Source organism: Ranitomeya variabilis, chromosome 5 (assembly GCF_051348905.1).
Source record: "Ranitomeya variabilis isolate aRanVar5 chromosome 5, aRanVar5.hap1, whole genome shotgun sequence".
Taxonomy (NCBI): domain Eukaryota; kingdom Metazoa; phylum Chordata; class Amphibia; order Anura; family Dendrobatidae; genus Ranitomeya; species Ranitomeya variabilis.
In genome coordinates this window covers 327,908,229-327,929,131 of record NC_135236.1, presented here as the reverse complement: position 1 = coordinate 327,929,131, position 20,903 = coordinate 327,908,229, and the positions used below count along the sequence as shown (strand labels likewise).

Here is a 20,903-nt window from a genome sequence, read left to right as displayed (position 1 = left end):
GTTAGTAGTGTGTATGTGCAAAATTTTGGCGCTGTAGCTGCTAAAATAAAGGGTTAAATAGCGGAAAAATTTGGCGTGGGCTCCAGCGCAATTTTCTCCGCCAGAGTGGTAAAGCCAGTGACTGAGGGCAGATGTTAATAGCCTAGAGAGGGTCCATGGTTATTGGCCCCCCTGGCTACAAACATCTGCCCCCAGCCACCCCAGAAAAGGCACATCTGGAAGATGCGCCTATTCTGGCACTTGGCCTCTCTCTTCCCATTCCCGTGTAGCGGTGGGATATGGGGTAATGAAGGGTTAATGTCACCTTGCTATTGTAAGGTGACATTAAGCCAGATTAATAATGGAGAGGCGTCAATTATGACACCTATCCATTATTAATCCAATAGTACCAAATGGTTAATAAAACACGCACACATTATTTACAAGTATTTTAATGAAATAAAGACACATGTTGTTGTAATATTTTATTAGACTCTTAATCCACCTGAAGACCTGTCAGGTCCCCTGTGCCCCCCAGCACCACCAGCAGTTGAGTCTGCATATGTAAACACCCTGCTTAACAGTCCCTTTATTGCATTACACACATAAACAGATCTTTAGACAATGCATTTCTAATGTCCATTTATGGTATGTAAATGAGGTCTTTGACTAGTTCATGGGGCATTAGTGTCCCCAGACTAGTCGGCCCACTTAGCATGTTAGCTTGTGGGTGTGATTACATAACTTACAAGTACCGGAGTTATCGCTATCGCTCGTGCATGCAGACAGCTTCCTTACCTCACTGCACTGATCCTCTGAAGCCAGGTGTATGCATGAGAGACGCACTGTGCATAATCAGGAGTCTTCTGCACATCCGATCATGCACACTGTGCCTCTCTGAAGCCAGAACTTCTGAGGATCAATGCAGTGAGGGAAAGAGGCCGTGAGCATGCGCAATGTATGTATAGCACTGGCGATGACACAGGTGCGTGATAACATGCTAAGCTGTGAAACTAACTCCCTATTGACCATTCAATAACTTCATTTGCATATCATAAACAGACTTTAGAAATACTTTTTCTAAAAATCTTTTTATGTTTGTAATATAATAAAGGAACTGTTAGTCGGGGTACTTACATATGCAAACACAACTGCTAGTGGTTCTAAGGGCACAAGGGGACCTGCCAGGTTCTCTTTAAAGCTTCAAAATGCCAGCACATGATCTATAAAGGCATGGTTGGGCGAATTTGTTGTGGAGAAACTTGACTGGCCTACACAGAGAGCTGACACCAACCCAATCACAGACCCTCTTGTCCAACATCAGTGTCACACCTCACAAATGCTCTCCTGGAACAACAGTCAAAAATTCCAACAAACACCAACATTTGCAGAAAATCTTCCAAGAAGAGTGGAAGCTGTGATAGTTGCAAAATGATGTGGTGGAGGTGGCGGCATCTCCGTTTTAATGCCTTTGGATAAAGAATGAGATATCATAAAATCTTCCGTAGGAATATTGTGTAGGTGTTGTAAGACTATTCTTACTGAGTGTATTGGGGGACACTCGCTTGGCCGCGATATTCAGCACACGGGCACGGGTTTTTAAAACAAAACGGTCCATGCGGTTTATTATGCCTCATAAACCATACCATGAGCAGTCCATTTACATACTGAACCAGGTTATCACTTCAAGGTTCAGACCCTTATTCTGTGGCAACTAAACACGCTGGTCCTCACTGACCAGTTGCCGTGGGTTACCACACAGTTCATGATACAAGCACCAACAGTTTATGGAGGTACCTTAGGGAGCTCCTGCTCCATCTGCTGACTCCTTGTCAGTCCTCTCTCCTGGGGAAACTGCCTTACGGGGTTCACCAACTTGCCTGGCCGGCACACATCAGTCAGTCCAGAGCCACCGAAGGCCGGTAGCTTCCCCAACACCGATCATCCAGGTCCACAGTCTCTCAGGTGCTCCAAGAAGACTCCATCCACAGGAGCTTCTAACACAGACTGTCCAGGACCATGATCACACTGTGGTCTTCAGAACGTCCATCCCACCTAGGACCGTCCACCACAGAGGCATGTGGCCTGTCTGGGTGCTATTCAGGACTTAGTTCAACACCCAGGCCACCAGGTCCAAACCATGTGCATACACAGCCCATGCACAGGCCCTCAGGAACCCCCCGTGACCCACACCCTGGTCACGTTATGTACCTGTAACCACACCCACAGTAATGGATCACATGGGCTGGTCACGTGATCCTGACATCATTGCAGGTCGATCCTCACGGCCTCAATACGACTCCGTGCACATACCGGGGAGACCATGCAGCGCCCCCTACCTGTTACAGGGGTCACTGCATCACAGTGTCCAAATTGTGTATGTTACTGTGAATACTGCAACAATTAAAAGCCAATGACAACTCCAAGGAAAACTGTATTTTGATGCTAAACATCCTGTGATATCCTGTCCTTACTCCAGTGTAGAAAATGAAAGCTAAAATGTGAGTGGTTCCTATGGACAACACCACCTTTTTCTCATTCAGTCCCCTATCTGGAAACTGCTCCTTTAAAATGTATTGCAGGGGTATTATCTAATCTTAAACTTGCCGTTTCTTGAACTTTGATCTCTAACGCTTGATAGGATTTTCTGTTATCGCTAAAGTTAATGGTAATTCTATAATTATTAGTCAAAGTGCAAAGAAACACTATATAAGGAACCGATGGCTTTAAAATTATCCCACAGCATTGTCTGGATTCTCCCCTACAACAAAGCACAATGTGCTGCAACGCAAAATGCTGGCTAATAGCAGGATCTGTGATCGGGGGACTGCTGGCTATTCTTGGAGGGATCCTGTTCCCTGTTGGAGATATAATTATTAAAGGAGAAATAGACAAGGTACAGTAACTCCATCTGGCATAATGAATCTTTAATTATTTTCCTTAATATCAATACTATTTCTGCTAAATTCTGATTTTTGGTGATTATATTATTTTGTGGGAGCTGAAATAAAATAGCATGCATTATAGAAAATGTATAAGCCATTAAATTAGTCAAGTCCCACTAACACAATCCTGATAAGTATACAATGCATTACATAGGACAGTTTTCTGTAGAGAAGTAAATATATTTGCCATTGACTTTCCAAGCTGATAGTTGTTGGTGTAGTATCCACGTAATTTCTTGTCTGTGCTTTTTCACTTTTTCAGATAGTCTCCTTTAGGGAATTGAGATTTTTGGTTGTATTCATTCATGATTTTTTGAGATTTTTTTTTAGTTAAAACCAGTGGTGAATAGGAAAAAAAGGTTATGTGCAAAGGGGGAAGTTGGGGTCTGTTCATTTCCCTATCCTTTTCAGGTCAGATTTTTTTTTAATAAAGGGAACCAATCAGTGGGCTTCTATCATGGTTAGGCTACATGCACCTCTGCATTATCAATGCCATTTTTCTGTTCTATTATAGAAGCAGAAAAGCAAAAAAAATTTATGCAAGGGACTGATCCATTACATGACGAACATAGACAGACCCTCATGGACCCAACTGACTATAACTGCGTATGTCAGGTAGCTGACGTAGTGTCTGTTATTTTACTGGGATATTGCAGCAGGAAATCCCATTACATGATTATCTGAGCTTTATTACTGATTTATCATTGTGGTATTAGCCTCCTGTCACACAGGTTTGTTAAATTATTGCTTTGTTACCCCTGTGTTTGCTTTGTTGGCATATTATTCCCATTCTAATGGATTGCAGTCTTCCTTTGTTTTATTAAATCATATCTATTTGAGTACATGCACACAACTATCCGAATGCTGTCCGTAAAAAAAATAAATAAATAACCTCGCACTGTGACCAATAATATCCAATTAGTCTCCTCAAATGATGGTTTTCATAGACCAAATGTCTGTGTGGATAAAATTGTACCATATACTATTTTCTTCTGTATTTCGGATGAGACTCGCCTATTCAAGTCTATGAATGCGCAAACAAAATTGGATCCCATATGGATCATCAGTATTTCATCCAATTTTTAGAACAGAAAACTGTATTTGGTCTTGTAAAATGTATTAACTGAAGTATAAAAACTGATGCCATAATGCTAACAATACAGATATAAGAAGCAGACATATGCATGGCATACAGGGATGAAACATCCATTACTTCTCGATGAAAATTTGACAATTTTTTTATATGTTCAAGTGGATTTAGCTTCAGAATTGGTAAAATAAGTCTTTTCTCCAGAAAAAAAAGTGCAATCTTTACTCAATGGTTAACCCCTTCACCCCCAAGGGTGGTTTGCACGTTATGGACCGGGCCAATTTTTACAATTCTGACCACTGTCCATTTATGAGGTTATAACTCTGGAACGCTTCTGACACTGTTTTCTCGTGACATATTGTACTTCATGATAGTGGTAACATTTCTTTGATATTACCTGCGTTTATTTGTGAAAAAAAGGGAAATTTGGCGAAAATTTGGAAATTTCGCAATTTTCCAAATTTGAATTTTTATGCAATTAAATCACAGTGATATGTCACACAAAATACTTAATAAGTAACATTTCCCACATGTCTACTTTACATCAGCACAATTTTGGAACCAAAATTTTTTTTTGTTAGAGAGTTATCAGGGTTAAAATTTGACCAGCAATTTCTCATTTTCACAACACCATTTTTTTTTAGGGACCACATCTCATTTGAAGTCATTTTGAGGGGTCTATATGATATAAAATACCCAAGTGTGACACCATTCTAAAAACTGCACCCCTCAAGGTGCTCAAAACCACATTCAAGAAGTTTATTAACCCTTCAGGTGTTTCACAGGAATTTTTGGAATGTTTAAATAAAAATGAGCATTTAACTTTTTTTTCACACAAAATTTACTTCAGCTCCAATTTGTTTTATTTTACCAAGGGTAACAGGTGAAATTGGACCCCAAAAGATGTTGTACAACTTGTCCTGAGTATGCCGATACCCCATATGTGGGGGTAAACCACTGTTTGGGCGCATGGGAGAGCTCGGAAGTGAAGGAGCGCCATTTTACTTTTCAATGCAAAATTGACTGGAATTGAGATGGGACGCCATGTTGCATTTGGAGAGCCCCTGATATGCCTAAACATTGAAACCCCCCACAAGTGACACCATTTTGGAAAGTAGACCCCCTAAGGAGCTTATCTAGAGGTGTGGTGAGCACTTTGACCCACCAAGTGCTTCACAAAAGTTTATAATGCAGAACCGTAAAAATAAAAAATCATATTTTTTTCACAAAAATTATCTTTTCACCCCCAATTTTTTATTTTCCCAAGGGTAAGAGAAGAAATTGGACCCCAAAAGTTGTTGTACAATTTGTCCTGAGTACGCTGATACCCCATATGTGGGGGTAAACCACTGTTTGGGCGCATGGGAGAGCTCAGAAGGGAAGGCGCCGTTTGACTTTTCACTGCAAAATTGACAGGAATTGAGATGGGACGCCATATTGCGTTTGGAGAGCCACTGATGTACCTAAACATTGAAACCCCCAACATGTGACACCATTTTGGAAAGTAGACCCCCTAAGGAGCTTATCTAGAGGTGTAGTGAGCACTTTGACCCACCAACTGCTTCACAGAAGTTTATAATGCAGAGCCGTAAAAATAAAACAAACATTTTTTTCCCACAAAAATTATTTTTTAGCCCCCAGTTTTGTATTTTCCCAAGGGTAACAGGAGAAATTGGACCCCAAAAGTTGTTGTCCAATTTGTCTTGAGTATGCTGATACCCCATATGTGGGGGGGAACCACCGTTTGGGCGCATGGGAGGGCTCGGAAGGGAAGGAGCGCCATTTGGAATGCAGACTTAGATGGAATGGTCTGCAGGCATCACATTGCGTTTGCAGAGACCCTAATGTACCTAAACAGTAGAAACCCCCCACAAGTGACACCATTTTGGAAAGTAGACCCCCTAAGGAACTCATCTAGATGTGTTGTGAGAGCTTTGAACCCCCAATTGTTTCACTACAGTTTATAACGCAGAGCCATGCAAATAAAAAATATTTGTTTTCCACAAAAATTATTTTTTAGCCCCCAGTTTTGTATTTTCCCGAGGGTAACAGGAGAAATTGGACCCCAAAAGTTGTTGTCCAATTTGCCCTGAGTACGCTGATACCCCATATGTGGGGGGAATCACTGTTTGGGCACATGGGAGGGCTCGGAAGGGATGGAGCGCCATTTTGAATGCAGACTTAGATGGAATGGTCTGCAGGCGTCACATTGCGTTTGCAGAGCCCTAATGTACCTAAACAGTAAAAAAAAAAACACAAGTGACACCATTTTGGAAAGTAGACCCCCTAAGCAACTCATCTAGATGTGTTGTGAGAGTTTTGAACCCTCAAGTGTTTCACTACAGTTTATAACGCATAGCCGTGAAAATAAAAAAAAAAAAATTTCCCCCCAAAATTATTTTTTAGCCCCCAGTTTTGTATTTTCCCAAGGGTAACAGGAGAAATTGGACCCCAAAAGTTGTTCTCCAATGTGTTCCGAGTACGCTGATACCCCATATGTTGGGGTAAACCCCTGTTTGGGTGCACGGGAGAGCTCGGAAGGGAAGGAGCACTGTTTTACTTTTTCAACGCAGAATTGGCTGAAATTGAGATCGGACGCCATGTCGCATTTGGAGAGCCCCTGATGTGCCTAAACAGTGGTAACCCCCCAATTATAACTGAAACCCTAATCCAAACACACCCCTAACCCTAATCCCAACGGTAACCCTAACCACACCTCTAACCCAGACACACCCCTAACCCTAATCCCAACCCTATTCCCAACCGTAGATGTAATCCAAACCCTAATCCTAACTTTAACCCCAACCCTAACCCTAACTTTAGCCCCAACCCTAACTGTAGCCTTAACCCTAACCCTAGCCCTAACCCTAGCCCCAACCCTAACCCTAGCCCCAACCCTAACCCTAGCCCCAACCCTAACCCTAGCCCCAACCCTAGCCCCAACCCTAACCCTAGCCCCAACCCTAACCCTAGCCCTAACCCTAGCCCCAACCCTAACCCTAGCCCTAACCCTAGCCCTAACCCTAGCCCTAACCCTAACCCTAGCCCTAACCCTAGCCCTAACCCTAGCCCTAGCCCTAACCCTAGCCCTAACCCTAGCCCTAACCCTAATGGTAAAATGGAAATAAATGCATTTTTGAAATTTTTTTATTTTTCCCTAACTAAGGGGGTGATGAAGGGGGGTTTGAATTACTTTTATAGCGGGTTTTTTAGCTGATTTTTATGATTGGCAGCCGTCACACACTGAAAGAAGCTTTTTATTGCAAAAAATATTTTTTTGCGTTACCACATTTTGAGAGCTATAATTTTTCCATATTTGAGTCCACAGAGTCATGTGAGGTCTTGTTTTTTGCGGAACGAGTTGATGTTTTTATTGGTAATATGCTCGGGCACGGGAGATTTTTTGATCGCTTTTTATTCCGATTTTTGTGAGGCAGAATGACCAAAAACCAGCTATTCATGAATTTCTTTTGGGGGAGGCGTTTATACCGTTCCGCGTTTGGTAAAATTGATAAAGCAGTTTTATTCTTCGGGTCAGTACGATTACAGCGATACCTCACTTCTATCATTTTTTTTATGTTTTGGCGCTTTTATACGATAAAAACTATTTTATAGAAAAAATAATTATTTTGGCATCGCTTTATTCTGAGGACTATAACTTTTTTATTTTTTCGCTGATGATGCTATATGGTGGCTCGTTTTTTGCGGAAAAAGATGATGTTTGCAGCGGTACCATGGTTATTTATATCCGTCTTTTTGATCGCGTGTTATTCTACTTTTTGTTTGGCGGTATGAGAATAAAGCGTTGTTTTTTGCCTCGGTTTTTTTTTTTTTTTTTTTACGGTGTTCACTGAAGGGGTTAACTAGTGATATAGTTTTATAGGTGGGGTTGTTACGGACGCGGCGATACTAAACATGTGTACTTTTATTGTTTGATTTTTTTATTTAGATAAAGGAATGTATTTATGGGAATAATATATATTTTTTTTCTTTATTCAGGAATTTTATTTTTCTTTTTTTTAACACATGTGGGATTTTTTTTTTTTACTTTTTTACTTTGTCCCAGTGTGCACAGCACTCTGTCAGATCACCGATCTCACTTACAGCCGTGGAGGCTTACAGGCACCTGCACGGCACCCGGAAGTAATCCCTGCAGGACCCGGATGCAGCCCCGTAGCCATTTTGGATCCGGGGCCTGCAGGGATAGGAGGTAGGAGACCCTCGCAGCAACGCGATCACATCGCGTTGCTGAGAGGGTCTCAGGGAAGCCCACAGGGAGCCCCCTCCCTGCGTGATGCTTCCCTGTACCGCCGGCACACCGCGATCATGTTTGATCGCGGTGTGCCGGGGGCGGTCCGTGACCACTCCTGGCACATAGTGCCGGATGTCAGCTGCGATAGGCAGCTGACACCCGGCCGCGATCGGCCGCGCTCCCCCCGTGAGCGCGGCCGATCGTGCTGGACGTACTATTCCGTCCTTGGGAATTAGGGCTCACCCCACATGGACGGAATAGTACGTCCAATGGCAGAAAGGGGTTAAAGGGAACCTGTCACCTGAATTTGGCGGGACCAGTTTTCGGTCATATGAGCGGGGTTTTCGGGTGTTTGATTCACCCTTTCCTTACCCGCTGGCTGCATGCTGGCTGCAATATTGGATTGAAGTTCATTCTCTGTCCTCTGTAGTACACACCTGCGCAAGACAATCTGCAGTATGCTTTGCCCAACTGCGGGCAAAGCCGAAAAGCATTAGTGCTCATGCGCCGGCGCACTTTGTCCCGGAAGTATTTAGCTGTGTTCCGGGACATAGTGCGCCGGCGCATGCGCACTAATTCTTTTCGGCTTTGCCCGCAGTTGGGCAACACATACTGCACGTGCGCAAGGCAAGATTGCCTTGCGCAGGCGTGTACTACGGAGGACAGAGAATGGACTTCAATCCAATATTGCGGCCAGCATGCAGTCAGCGGGTAAGGAAAGGGTGAATCAAACACCCAAAAACCTCACCCATATGACCGAAAACCGGTCCTGCCAAATTCAGGTGACAGGTTCCCTTTAATGTCTGCTGAACCTGAATGTGGATGTGCTATGATACCAAACATTACTCCTGGAAGACAGTGATGTTTTTTCTAAAAATCAAAGCCAGACATTTTTCATTGATTCTAACATAACAGGTGCAGGTAGCTTATTTCATCAGTTTTCACCTTTTTGGAGGCAATAGGCTGAGAACTTTCATAAGTCACCAATTTGAGGATATGTTCACGTGTTGTGTATACTGTCCCAAGTTATATGCAAATATTCAACTCCTAAATCAGTACAGAATCCGTAGCAATCCTTACCTTGTCAAATGTGCGGTATTGTATTGAGAAACATGTCGACTGTCACCACTTCAGTGTCAGAGTTTTAACCACAGTTTCCCTATTTTATGAAAATTCACATATAATGTTTTTTTCTGAAATATGCCATTGTAGTTTTTCGTGCAATTTTTATTTAGCTAAAGCCAGACGTGAATGTAGAAAAATTGAGAAGAGTGATTTTACTTTCCTTTTGAATACACCTCTGGATTTGACTCTAAGAGCTGCATCAAGAAACCGCAATGGAATTTTTCCCGAAAAAATGCTGTGTGAAGTTAATGCTACCCAAAGATAAGTTGCTGAGGACAAGCTTGTATGTCACAATTATAAAAAACTTTAATGAAATGTTTTTAAGTAAAAGAGGAGCACTTGTGGAAGAGATTAGAAGTAGGTGTAAAACTTGTTTTAGATCAGTCTCGCAGTGCTGAAATGTAGAAACTATAATATTAATAACAGCAAAGAGCAGTAAGCACAAAGCCTTTACACTGTAAAAGTAGCTCCACATGATGAGTGCAATACTGCATACATTTTTCGTGGCTGACTTCAGTTAAATACTTCTTGCTAATTATTTCATTGCAAATTGGATATGATTCGTAAAATATATCAGTGATGTGAGCATGGCAGGACTTAATGCCATGGTAGTTGGACAAGGACCGCTATGGTGAGAATAGTTAAGTAATGATATATTGATAAATGGCAAAGACAAGGATACTTCTGGCGCTCCACCATCAAAAATTAAACTGTAATTGCAATAAACTTTATCTTGTATTCATTTTTCATGTGTTAGGATAACAAATTTTAGTTCTAGACTTTGACCATCATCAGTTTATTGCTTTCAGCAGATCATTGTGTCTGTGGTTTTTTAATAAAAGTCCAAGTTTGGGACTCAAATATATTATTGTAACACATGAAAAGTGAACAAAGGATTATTATTGCAGCTACTCTTTGTTGCATGTCTAATGATAGCGCCTCCGAGTCATCATTTGTTTTTCAATTGTCTCTTTCTTATCTAGTTAAACTTGTCCAGGCACACATAGGCCAACATGGATCAGAGGCAGAACTCGAACACTGTAAAGCGATATATGTATCTGTCTAAATACTAGTGAGGATTCTGTTTGCAGAGATTCAGAGAAGAAAATCTCTCAAATTTATTATCCTAGTTATTCAATGCAAATTGAATATTCCTTATTAGGCTTTAGGGTCTCTCCAGACCCCTGAGCTAAATAAACGTAGGATATTAAAAAAAATACTCCACCACTCATCTCACTGCTCAATTATCTCGCCACGCCTGCAGCCTGTCTTCTGGTGCTCTGCTTCTCTTCTTTTTGCCTTCCCCTGTAGTGGCACATCCTCTTCTGCCTTCTTCACTCAGGGCAGGGCTTTTGGCGTGAGTAAGCCTCTGAGGTCACTGTACGATGTGCCGTCTCATCGCCTGAGGCTTAGCGCCAGCAGGATATGCACCTTGGTGGCACATAATGCAGGGACATCATAAGTCTACTCAGATGCTTGCACTGAAATACGCGGCCTAGAATGAAGAAGGTGGAAGAGAACGGATGCGACAGGGAAGGAAAATAGAGGAGGAGCGTAGGACAAGATGGTGGTCCATAGGGGATGGTAGAATCGGTGAGCTGTGAGGTGAGTTTTATCTTATTTAAGCTTTTGCCAGCCTCCTATGGTTCAGCAAAAAGGTCACCATTATTTTGCTGAATGTGCCAGAACCAAATTGCAAAAAAATCTGTATTCTTGACAATATGAATTTCTGTAAAATTCAAGGAGCATTCAATTCCACACCATAAAAACCATTGCACTATAGGTGAGTGCATCTACAGATAACTTGGGCATATTACCTTCCTGAGAGAGCATTTTCTTCTTTTTTATTTTTTGCATTGTATTTTTTTTTGTGATATGACAGACCAGAGACTAAAGTCTACCTCAGGTTTCTGTGTTTGTCCTGCTGCCCACATTTTCCATACTACCATGCTCAGCACTCTTTACTGCCACACCGAGATAAAGAGAGATATAATAATAATAATAACTTTTTTAGTGCCAACATATTCCACAGCTCTTTATATTTTAGAGGGAACTTGTACGGACTATAAAAGAGATTACAGCATACAAATAATCACATAAACAACAGATACCAAGAGGAATGAGGGCCCTGCTTGCAAGCTTGCAATCTTTTAGATATGAAATGCGGCCTCCTCCTCTCTCGCCATTTACTGGATTATTGTAGATGAACTTCCTGGAGACTAGGAGGGAGGTTTTCGGAACTATAATATAGAGAAACTGGAGGCATTGAAAACAAATATACATGCTGCTGCAAGGTGCTGAAGTTGCCTGTTTATCCAATAATGTATATTGCAAAGTTTTATAATTTTGCATGAACTGTCATACTTTATATAAAGTCCACTTTCACTTCCACCGGATGTTAGACTGACCACACGTTTGTGACAGAGCGGCCAACCCCTGGACTGTTTTCTGTTGCAACAACTATGATGTGCCCACAATGTGTGAACAGAGCTTCAGTGTTGAAATAAAATTTCTACTCTACCCATGATTATTAAAGAGTATTAAGTATTTCTTTGTTTTTTACAGGAAGCTGTCATTGAAGATGGAACCATTGCCTATGATAATTGGGTAGTGCCCGGAAGTCCTGTTTACAGGCAGTTTTGGATTTTTCACGTTTTAAACCCAGATCAAGTTCTAACTGGAGGAAAACCTCAATTACAACAAAAAGGTCCATACACATATTTGTAAGTACACTTGTAAACTCATGCAGAATTTTTTTTATTCTTTTAAAAACTATTTTTGAAAATCACCCTGTAAAATCCTCCTCAGAAATCCATAATGAGGTTCTACATATAAACAAGCCATTAGAAATTCTACCTTTCCATGCATTTTCCACATTTCAAGTTCAGAATATGTATGACATATAATCTACTGCTGATAATGCTCTAGTGTGAAAATTGTTTTTTTTTAATTTTCACAATTTTTTCAAAGGGTCCGTCATGTACCAAAGTCTAATGTGACACAGAACAATAACAACACGGTGACTTTTTATCAGCCAAATGAGGCCATATTTCAGCGAGATAAATCTATTGGATCTGACGACGATATGTATACAATTCTGAATCTTGCTGTTGCTGTAAGTAAGCAATTTCCTTTAACAACATTGAAGCCTGTAAATGCCAGTGGTGCAATAGCTACTCCAGCTCTGAACAAATCGTGCCCTTCCATCTCAGTTTCACAGCTTTAGACAGCTTTATTTAGTTCATGCCCTACAGAAATGAGATAATTTCTTCATGAAGTGCTTTGAACAGGAAGAACTGTGGTTTATAGAGATGATCGAATCGATTCAAGGAAAATCAAATTTCATATTTCACAAAAAATTGCCATTTACCAGAAGCAGATTTTTTTTCAATTCATTGAATTAGGCAAAACTACGACCTGCTGGTGATATTTTGCTTGATTTACTTTAGGGCCAGAAAGAGGTTAAAACATATGAAAATATTATACTCACCTCATCACTCGCCTATATAGGTACTGCAGCTCACAATCTGGTCCTTCATTGGCTCGCTTCCTCTCAGCGGCTCCAGTCTTCTCTTTTGCGTTTAATCTTTTCACTCTTCAGTGTTACCTCATGGTATGTCATAATTCGCTGGGTGACACACTTAAAGGGAAGGTGCCACCAGTTTTCTTATAGTTTGTTTTTTGTGAAATTAAGCTTAAAATAGTAATTAAAATATATTAATGCAATGATTGCAGACTTTTCTATATGAAAAATATTATATATTTTCTTACAAATATATATAATTACTACTAGGGGAGCATTTTCTGTTTTAGACCTCAAGCAGCTATAGTAAGGGTACTGTCACACTCTGCAACTTTCCAACGATCACGACCAGCGATACGACCTGGCCGTGATCGTTGAAAAGTCGTTGTGTGGTTGCTGGAGAGCTGTCACACAGACCGCTCTCCAGCGACCAACGATGCCGAAGGCCCCGGGTAACCAGGGTAAACATCGGGTTACTAAGCGCAGGGCCGCGCTTAGTAACCCGATGTTTACTCTGGTTACCATTGTAAAAGTAAAAAAAAAAAAACACTACATACTCACATTCCGGTGTCCCTCAGGTCCCTTGCCGTCTGCTTCCAGCTCTGACTGAGTGCCGCCGTAAAGTGAAAGCAGAGCACAGCGGTGACATCACCGCTGTGCTCTGCTCTTACTTTCCAGCCGGCAGTCAGTCAGAGCGGGAAGCAGACGGCAAGGGACCTGAGGGACACCGGAATGTGAGTATGTAGTGTTTGTTTTTTTTTACTTTTACAATGGTAACCAGGGTAAACATCGGGTTACTAAGCGTGGCCCTGCGCTTAGTAACCCGATGTTTACCCTGGTTACAAGCGAACGCATCATTGGATCGGTGTCACACACACCGATCCAACGATGACAGCGGGAGATCCAGCGACGAAAGAAAGTTCCAAACGATCTGCTACGACGTACGATTCTCAGCAGGGTCCCTGATCGCTGCTGCGTGTCAGACACAGCGATATCGAATGGATATCGCTGGAACGTCACGGATCGTACCGTCGTAGCGACAAAAGTGCCACTGTGAGACAGTACCCTAAGACTTACCAGCTTTACTGTTAGCTAGAAAATTGGGGTAGTAACTGCTGACATCACCATTTCCCTCCCCTTTTGGGTGTTCTAGTATCCCTGGGGCAGAATGAAGAGTAGCATCACAGGGCCGTACCATTTTGTTGGTGACTGCCCTGTGATCTGCTATCACCAGCAGTTACTCTCTCTCTTTCTCCCATCAGTCTCTCTCACCCAGATTACATGATTCTCTCACCCCCCCACAATGTCTGATCATTCACTGCAGACCTGCAGTTCCTTCTTATCTTACAAAGGGATAAATCACAACTCCTGCCGAGCAGCTGACAGCTCCTGCTCCAAAAATGCTACTGGTACACTGTTCCTCCTTGATGTCTTTGCAGTCTCTGATACTCTGCCCTAGCTTTTCTCCTGCATTTTACTCCCATCAGCCATCAATCTAGGATCTGTTCTGCTAGAATCAGTACTGCTTATGCTAGCAGATCCCAGTGCTCCATGAATATGGCAGCAGAACACTCCCACTACTGTGAATTGTGTAGCCCACAGAGGCATGCCCAGTTCACAGCAGTGACAGTTCCATTACAATAGATAGGATCGGCGTCCGTCTGTTATCTCCTATGACCATGGGATGCCGTATTATGACACTGAAAGTGTCGTGCTGCTACTGTGAATGCAAGATGTCAGCCTCCAGTGCCTTTTTTAAACTCCTATAACACATGAATTATGTTTTAAATGTAATCAAAACTTGGTTATGACAGCATGTTGTGCTACATTACAGTGATTTATTAATGATCCACAAATGTGGTACCTTCCCTTTAATGATATTGCTTGAAGCCTGGTAAGTGGTGATGAATGAGATAGAGTGAGGATGAAAGAAAAGACAAGCAGCAGAGGGACAAAGTGTACGGGCAGAGAGCTGCGGCACAAGGACAGGTGAGGGGCAAGGTAAATATAATATTTTTTTTTCTAACCCCACCATTTATTATACTCTGGGGTCTGGATAGATCTCCAAGCACAATATACAGCTTGTATCAGCAATTTTATTGGCTTTGAATAAATTCAGTGCAAATCAAATTTTTTGGCCAAATTCAAAATCATCAGGAAAATTACATTTCATCATCATAGACAGAATCTACAAAAAACACTAAAACATTGTTAGATAATGAACTGATAAGAAATACAGAGATGCAACTATAAAAAATACCAAATAGTGCTTCAACCAATTTGCTGATTTTATGAGACATTTAACAAACAAAAGAGTCTGAAATATGATGCATAGGGAGTCTGTCAGTCCTATTTGCCTATCTAAACCAGGTGCAAGTGGCTTTACTCCATGCTAATACAGCGCTAGACATGCTCCTAATAAAATTAGAAGCCCTAATATGATGTAGGAAAATTAAATACAAAACTGCTGTGTGCCCCTACTTCCATTAAAGTGGGCATCGGGGGGGAATAGTCACGGTCTCCTCACCGTTTGCATACCCACTGAGCTTATTTTTTAACATCCAAATCTACGCATATAGTTATGCGGATTGGCCAGAATAAAAAATTCAAAATTTTAAGATTTTTCTGTATAGTGTTAATAGCCATAGAAATAATAGAATAAAACTCCGCCTTGTTCAAAAATTTTATTTATAATAAACAGCTGAATTTAATTAAGTCATGTTCTGACTATTCATTTACGTTAAAAAGTAATATGTGCAAACTGTGTAGGGAATGTAGAGGTTTATATATATATATAAAAAAAGAGCCCTGACCCCTAGAACAGTATAATCGGAAAATAATACTACATGTTTTTCTTTTTTTTAGATAATATGCATTGTCATATGTTTATCGTCTAATGCAATGCATTCAAGATATTCATTTTTTTATACTTTGATTGGATGCGTTACAGAGACAGTAATTCTTTTGTGCACTCTCAGTCTGAACAAACAAAGAAATAATCAAATATCGGGTTATTCATGTCTGAAAATTTTCTTGAACACTAAAAACAGTTTGTGTTAGACCAGTGTTTCTCCTCAGCGTTTCGTCAGTGTGTCAGTTTAAACTTTTAAGTTTTAACCATCAGAGTTTGATCAGAATTTTAGCCATTTTTATTGTTTGAAAAGAAAATTGATAAAAGTTTCTTAAGCTTTTCATATCAAGTAGTTTGCAAAAACTGGACAGCACATGGAGTGCTGGCCAATGTTTTTAAGGACCCACAGACTTGTAATTCTAATTTTCAAACAAAACACAGATCAACATCAGACATACCTCTGTGATCGTTTGCTGACCACTCAGTGCAAGGAAGAAACACTTACCGAAGGCTAATGTCTGTATGCATGGGTGAATACCTCTCTCAGTAAAGCCTACATCCATAATATCCATGTGGCTTGTACGTGTCTCCAATTTGACAACTTAAACAAAAGTGCCAATACAGATCTGAAAAATGAATTGTCTCAATTTAGTGTAATAGCTTCTTTTCAGATTAATTATACCCAAAATGGACAAGGTAACAGCAAATCCTAGGACTTAGGTGCACAGATTTAAAATGTGACAACGACCCACAGTATAGTTGTGGAGTGTATGGTTGCCAAATGGGCTAGTAAAACAGGTATGCAAACGTCAAAAGCCTTGTTTTTGTTTTTTTAGACGTATATTTTTTCATTTGAATTTTCTCCTCTCAATTCCAAAACTTACTCAATCCTAAAAAAGTACATTGCTAGATAGAATAGAAAGGAAGGTGCTGCAACAGTCAACAGTATTGTAGTAAATGTACAATTGATAAGTGAAACAGATACGCAAAAATTAAAATGTGTCCTTTTTTTAAAAGATTAGAAAAAAATTAATTCACACCCCCTTGACCAAAAGGAAGTGACAAGAGAAGCTAAGTAGGTTCCAAAAGCAAGCTCCTTCAGCAGGCCACTGTATACAAGGTAGACAGCTGTATTCACATTTCTGGATTGTGAAGACTGTTCTTTTGCCTTTACAAGCAAAAAAATGCAAGGAAATGCAAAAAATGATGTTGCTTATGGCTTATGTTGCTTATGGAAACACACCTTCTATGACAGACAAGCCTTGGTTTTAGAATTTTTCTTCATTAGAATATTAGGGCTGAGAGAACTTACCTGTCCTCTATTTTTTGTAGTGCATCAAGAATGCAAAAAAAAATGGTGTTGTTAAGGTGCTGTACTGCAGTTTATCGTGGATTACATCAACTCAAAGTCTAAGGCCGGTTTCACACGTCAGTGGCTCCGGTTCGTGAGGTGACAGTTTCCTCACGTACCGGAGCCACTGACACACGTAGACCCATTAAAATCAATGCATCTGTGCAGATGTCATTGATTTTTTGCGGACCGTGTCTCCGTGTGCCAAACACGGAGACATGTCAGTGTTCGTGGGAGCGCACGTATTACACAGACCCATTAAAGTCAATGGGTCCATGTAAAACACGGACCGCACACGGACGTTCTCCGTTTGCAGTCCGTGTGCTGTGCTGGAGACAGCGCTACAGTAAGCGCTGTCCCCCCCACTGGTGCTGAATCCACGATTCATATGTTCCCTGCAGCAGCGTTTGCTGCAGAGAAAATATGAATAATAGTGTTTAAAATAAAGATCTATCTGTCCGCCGCCCTCCCACCCCCTGTGCGCCCCCCCCCGCTGTTCTGAAAATACTCACCCGCTCCCTCGTTGGCTGTCGCTGCTTCCTGGTCTGGCCCCATCTTCTCCTGTATGCGGTCACGTGGGGCCGCTCATTTACAGTCATGGGACTGTAGGCTATGGGAGGTGGAGCCGCCTATTCATGAATGTAAATGAGCGGCCCCACATGACCGCATACAGGAGAAGATGGGGCCAGAACAGGAAGCAGCGACAGCCAACGAGGGAGCGGGTGAGTATTTTCAGAACAGCGGGGGGGGCGCACAGGGGGTGGGAGGGCGGCGGACAGATAGATCTTTATTTTAAACACTATTATTCATATTTTCTCTGCAGCAAACGCTGCCGCAGGGAACATATGAATCGCGGATTCAGCACCAGATGCTGGTACGTGTGGTACCCAGCACGGTGCGTGTGGTACCCAGTGGGCACACGGGCGGCACAAGTGTGCCGCACGTGTGCCACACTGATGTTCACCAGAAACGCAGGAGCACACGGACACGGATAATTCCGGTACCGATTGTTTCCGGTACCGGAATTATCTGGACGTGTGAGACTGCCCTAACTCTGCAGGTGCAGCACCTCCCTATCACTTGAATATATGTATTATTCACAGAATGATACCACCACTCATATTTTCTATGTTCTTCAGTGCTGCTGTTTTATGCCATACTGTGATTTAGGTTCTGCCATCCCTATGTGGAATGCTGTGCGTGGTGACTTCCTATCTCTAGGCTGTAAAACCCTAAAATTCCTGGTGGTTTTATTGTAGACATCTTTTACAGTGCCAGGGAGTTCCCTGATTGGCATGGTCGCACTCAGGACCGGACTGGCCATTTGGAAATTCTGGCAAATACCAGAAGGGCCTGTCTGGTTGTGGGCTGCCTTGCTGCTGCATTGTTAACAAAATCTGTGTTATCAGGACACCCATACTGTTAAGAGTAGTGACGGAGCACAAAGTCGCTGACTCCTTTACTTACCCCAGCAGGCCACGGGTATCATGAGACATATTGGTCTTGTAGTAAATCTTGTTTTCCCTCTATCCAGGGTAATCTTAGTAATATATCCCATCTGGTGTTTGGTGACCCCCATACCATGGGCCTGTGTGATTTCAAATGCCAGGGCTGAATTTCAGCCCCAGTCCATACCTGGTCGCACCTATATCAATGTGAGCCTGCTCACTGTTCTGAAGCAATCTTCAAGAAAGTTGGAAATTTCGCCAGTATTTTGCTTTTTTACTTTATTTCAATTTGCCGAGAGCTGCATTTTTCCAGAAATTCCACTCAAAGTTGATTCATAGGTTATTGATTCGATCATCTCTATATAATACCCATAAACTATTTTAATTTGTCTCTGGCAGAAAAAAAGAAAATGGGACTGATTTCTTCCACAGATATGCCAGTTATTTGCCCATGGTTTAGCCCTTGTGTAAGTCAATGGAACAAATCCATGACTGATCCGTGGGGAATCCATGCAAATTGTGGATCCTAACGTCTGTAGTGTTTTCATTAGTCCATGCTTTTTTTCTTCTGCATGTGATCTTGCGTTAGCTGCTAAATGTTGGTATATTCTATTGAGATTTATGTGACAAATCCATAAAAAAATTCTAACTGAATCCTGACCGTGTGAACATGCAATTACAATTTTGCCTTTGTCATGCGTCCCTTTCTTGCCCACAGCAGCCTCCTTCTTGCCTCATCATTTCAATATAATTCTCCAGCCAATTTCTGTTGCACAATCTCATCATCGAGGTTTACTTTCATCTATGCTCTCCATCTAATCGCGTCTCTTTCTCCACTCCTGTTGTATGCAACCCTGAACATATATTATGCTCACATGTACAGTTAAATAAAGTACTAATACACGTAATATGTTTTAGGCTGCACCTAATATGTTTCCAGATATTCTGCCATTTGTGAATGCATTTATTAAACGATCAAATTCATCATTGTTTCAAACAAGAAGTGTCAAAGAGATCCTATGGGGCTACACAGATCCTTTCTTGGAACAAATACCAAATGGTATTATAGCGGATAAAAAAACAGGAGTATTCTATCCGGTATGTATGAATTAATTAGACTTGGGTTGTAAAAATCTACCTATAATGCAAAATGCAATGTTAGCCAGAACATAAAACAAAGCATCAAAAAGATGCATGCGGTGCGATATACTGTATTGAAATGGCAAAATATTTTAAATTGGCGCTACTATTATAGTTAATAATAAAGTAATAGTAATAAACAGCCATGGGCAGATACATTTATGCATTACATCTTTAATTTCATTTGTAATCGTAGCCAAAATGACTGTTCTTTATTAGGAGAATGACTTTTTCCCTGCATTTATGACCATGTTTTCACATAGTGGACTAGCTGTGGATCTGGGGTGCAGAATCCACGCAGCAAATTCACAACATTTGGGCAGCACGGTGGCTCAGTGGATAGCACTGCAGCTTTGCAGCGCTGGAGTCCTGGGTTCAAACCCCACCAAGGACAACATCTGCCAAGAGATTGTATGTTCTCTCTGTGTTTGTGTGGGTTTTCTCCGAGTTCTCTGGTTTCCTCCCACATTCCAACAACATACTGATAGGGAATTTAGATTGTGTTCCCCAATGGGGACAGTGATGACAATATGTGCAAACTGTAAAGCACTGCGGAATATGTTAGTGCTATATAAAAAGAGGAAAAAAAGAACATTTCATCATACAATAAATGTGAATGGATTCTTTAAAACCCCATTTGCATGTGGTTCCATAATTTGCACAGAGTTCCTTAAAGGGAACCTGTCACCCCCAAAATCGCTGGTGAGGTAAGCTCACCGGCATCAGGGGCTTATCTACAGCATGCTGTAGATAAGCCGCCGATGTTACCTGAAAGAGGAGAAAAAGACGATAGATTATACTCACCCAGGGGCGGTCCCGCTGCGGTCCGGTCGGATGGGTGTCTCCGGTCCGCTCTGGCGCCTCCCATCTTTGTTCCATGATGTCCTCTTCGGGTCTTTATGCCGTGGCTCCGGCGCAGGCATACTTTGTCTGCCCTGTTGAGGGCAGAGCAAAGTACTGCAGTGCGCAGGCGCCGGGCCTCTCTGACCTTTCCGGCGGCTGCGCACTGCAGTACTTTGCTCTGCCCTCAACAGGGCAAAGTACTCCTGCGCCGGAGCCGCGGCATAAAGACCCGAAGAGGACGTCATGGAACGAAGATGGAAGGCGCCGGAGCCGACCGGAGACACCCATCCGACCGGACCGCAGCGGGACCGCCCCTGGGTGAGTATAATCTAACGTCTTTTTCTCATCTTTCAGGT

The 20,903-nt window shown here is 41.8% G+C and overlaps 1 protein-coding gene across 1 annotated transcript in view; it reads left to right on the top strand.

Moving 5' to 3' along the window:
- Positions 1 to 2,722: 2,722 nt before the first annotated feature.
- The window catches only part of CD36 (CD36 molecule (CD36 blood group)), a 67,899-nt gene continuing 49,718 nt past the window's right edge, over positions 2,723 to 20,903 (top strand). The window contains exons 1-4 of the mRNA XM_077264677.1: positions 2,723 to 2,875; positions 11,957 to 12,114; positions 12,362 to 12,506; positions 19,483 to 19,662. Coding sequence (XP_077120792.1) covers positions 2,756 to 2,875; positions 11,957 to 12,114; positions 12,362 to 12,506; positions 19,483 to 19,662 — 603 coding nt within the window. The 5' untranslated portion in view covers positions 2,723 to 2,755. The remainder of the gene's footprint in view (positions 2,876 to 11,956; positions 12,115 to 12,361; positions 12,507 to 19,482; positions 19,663 to 20,903) is intronic.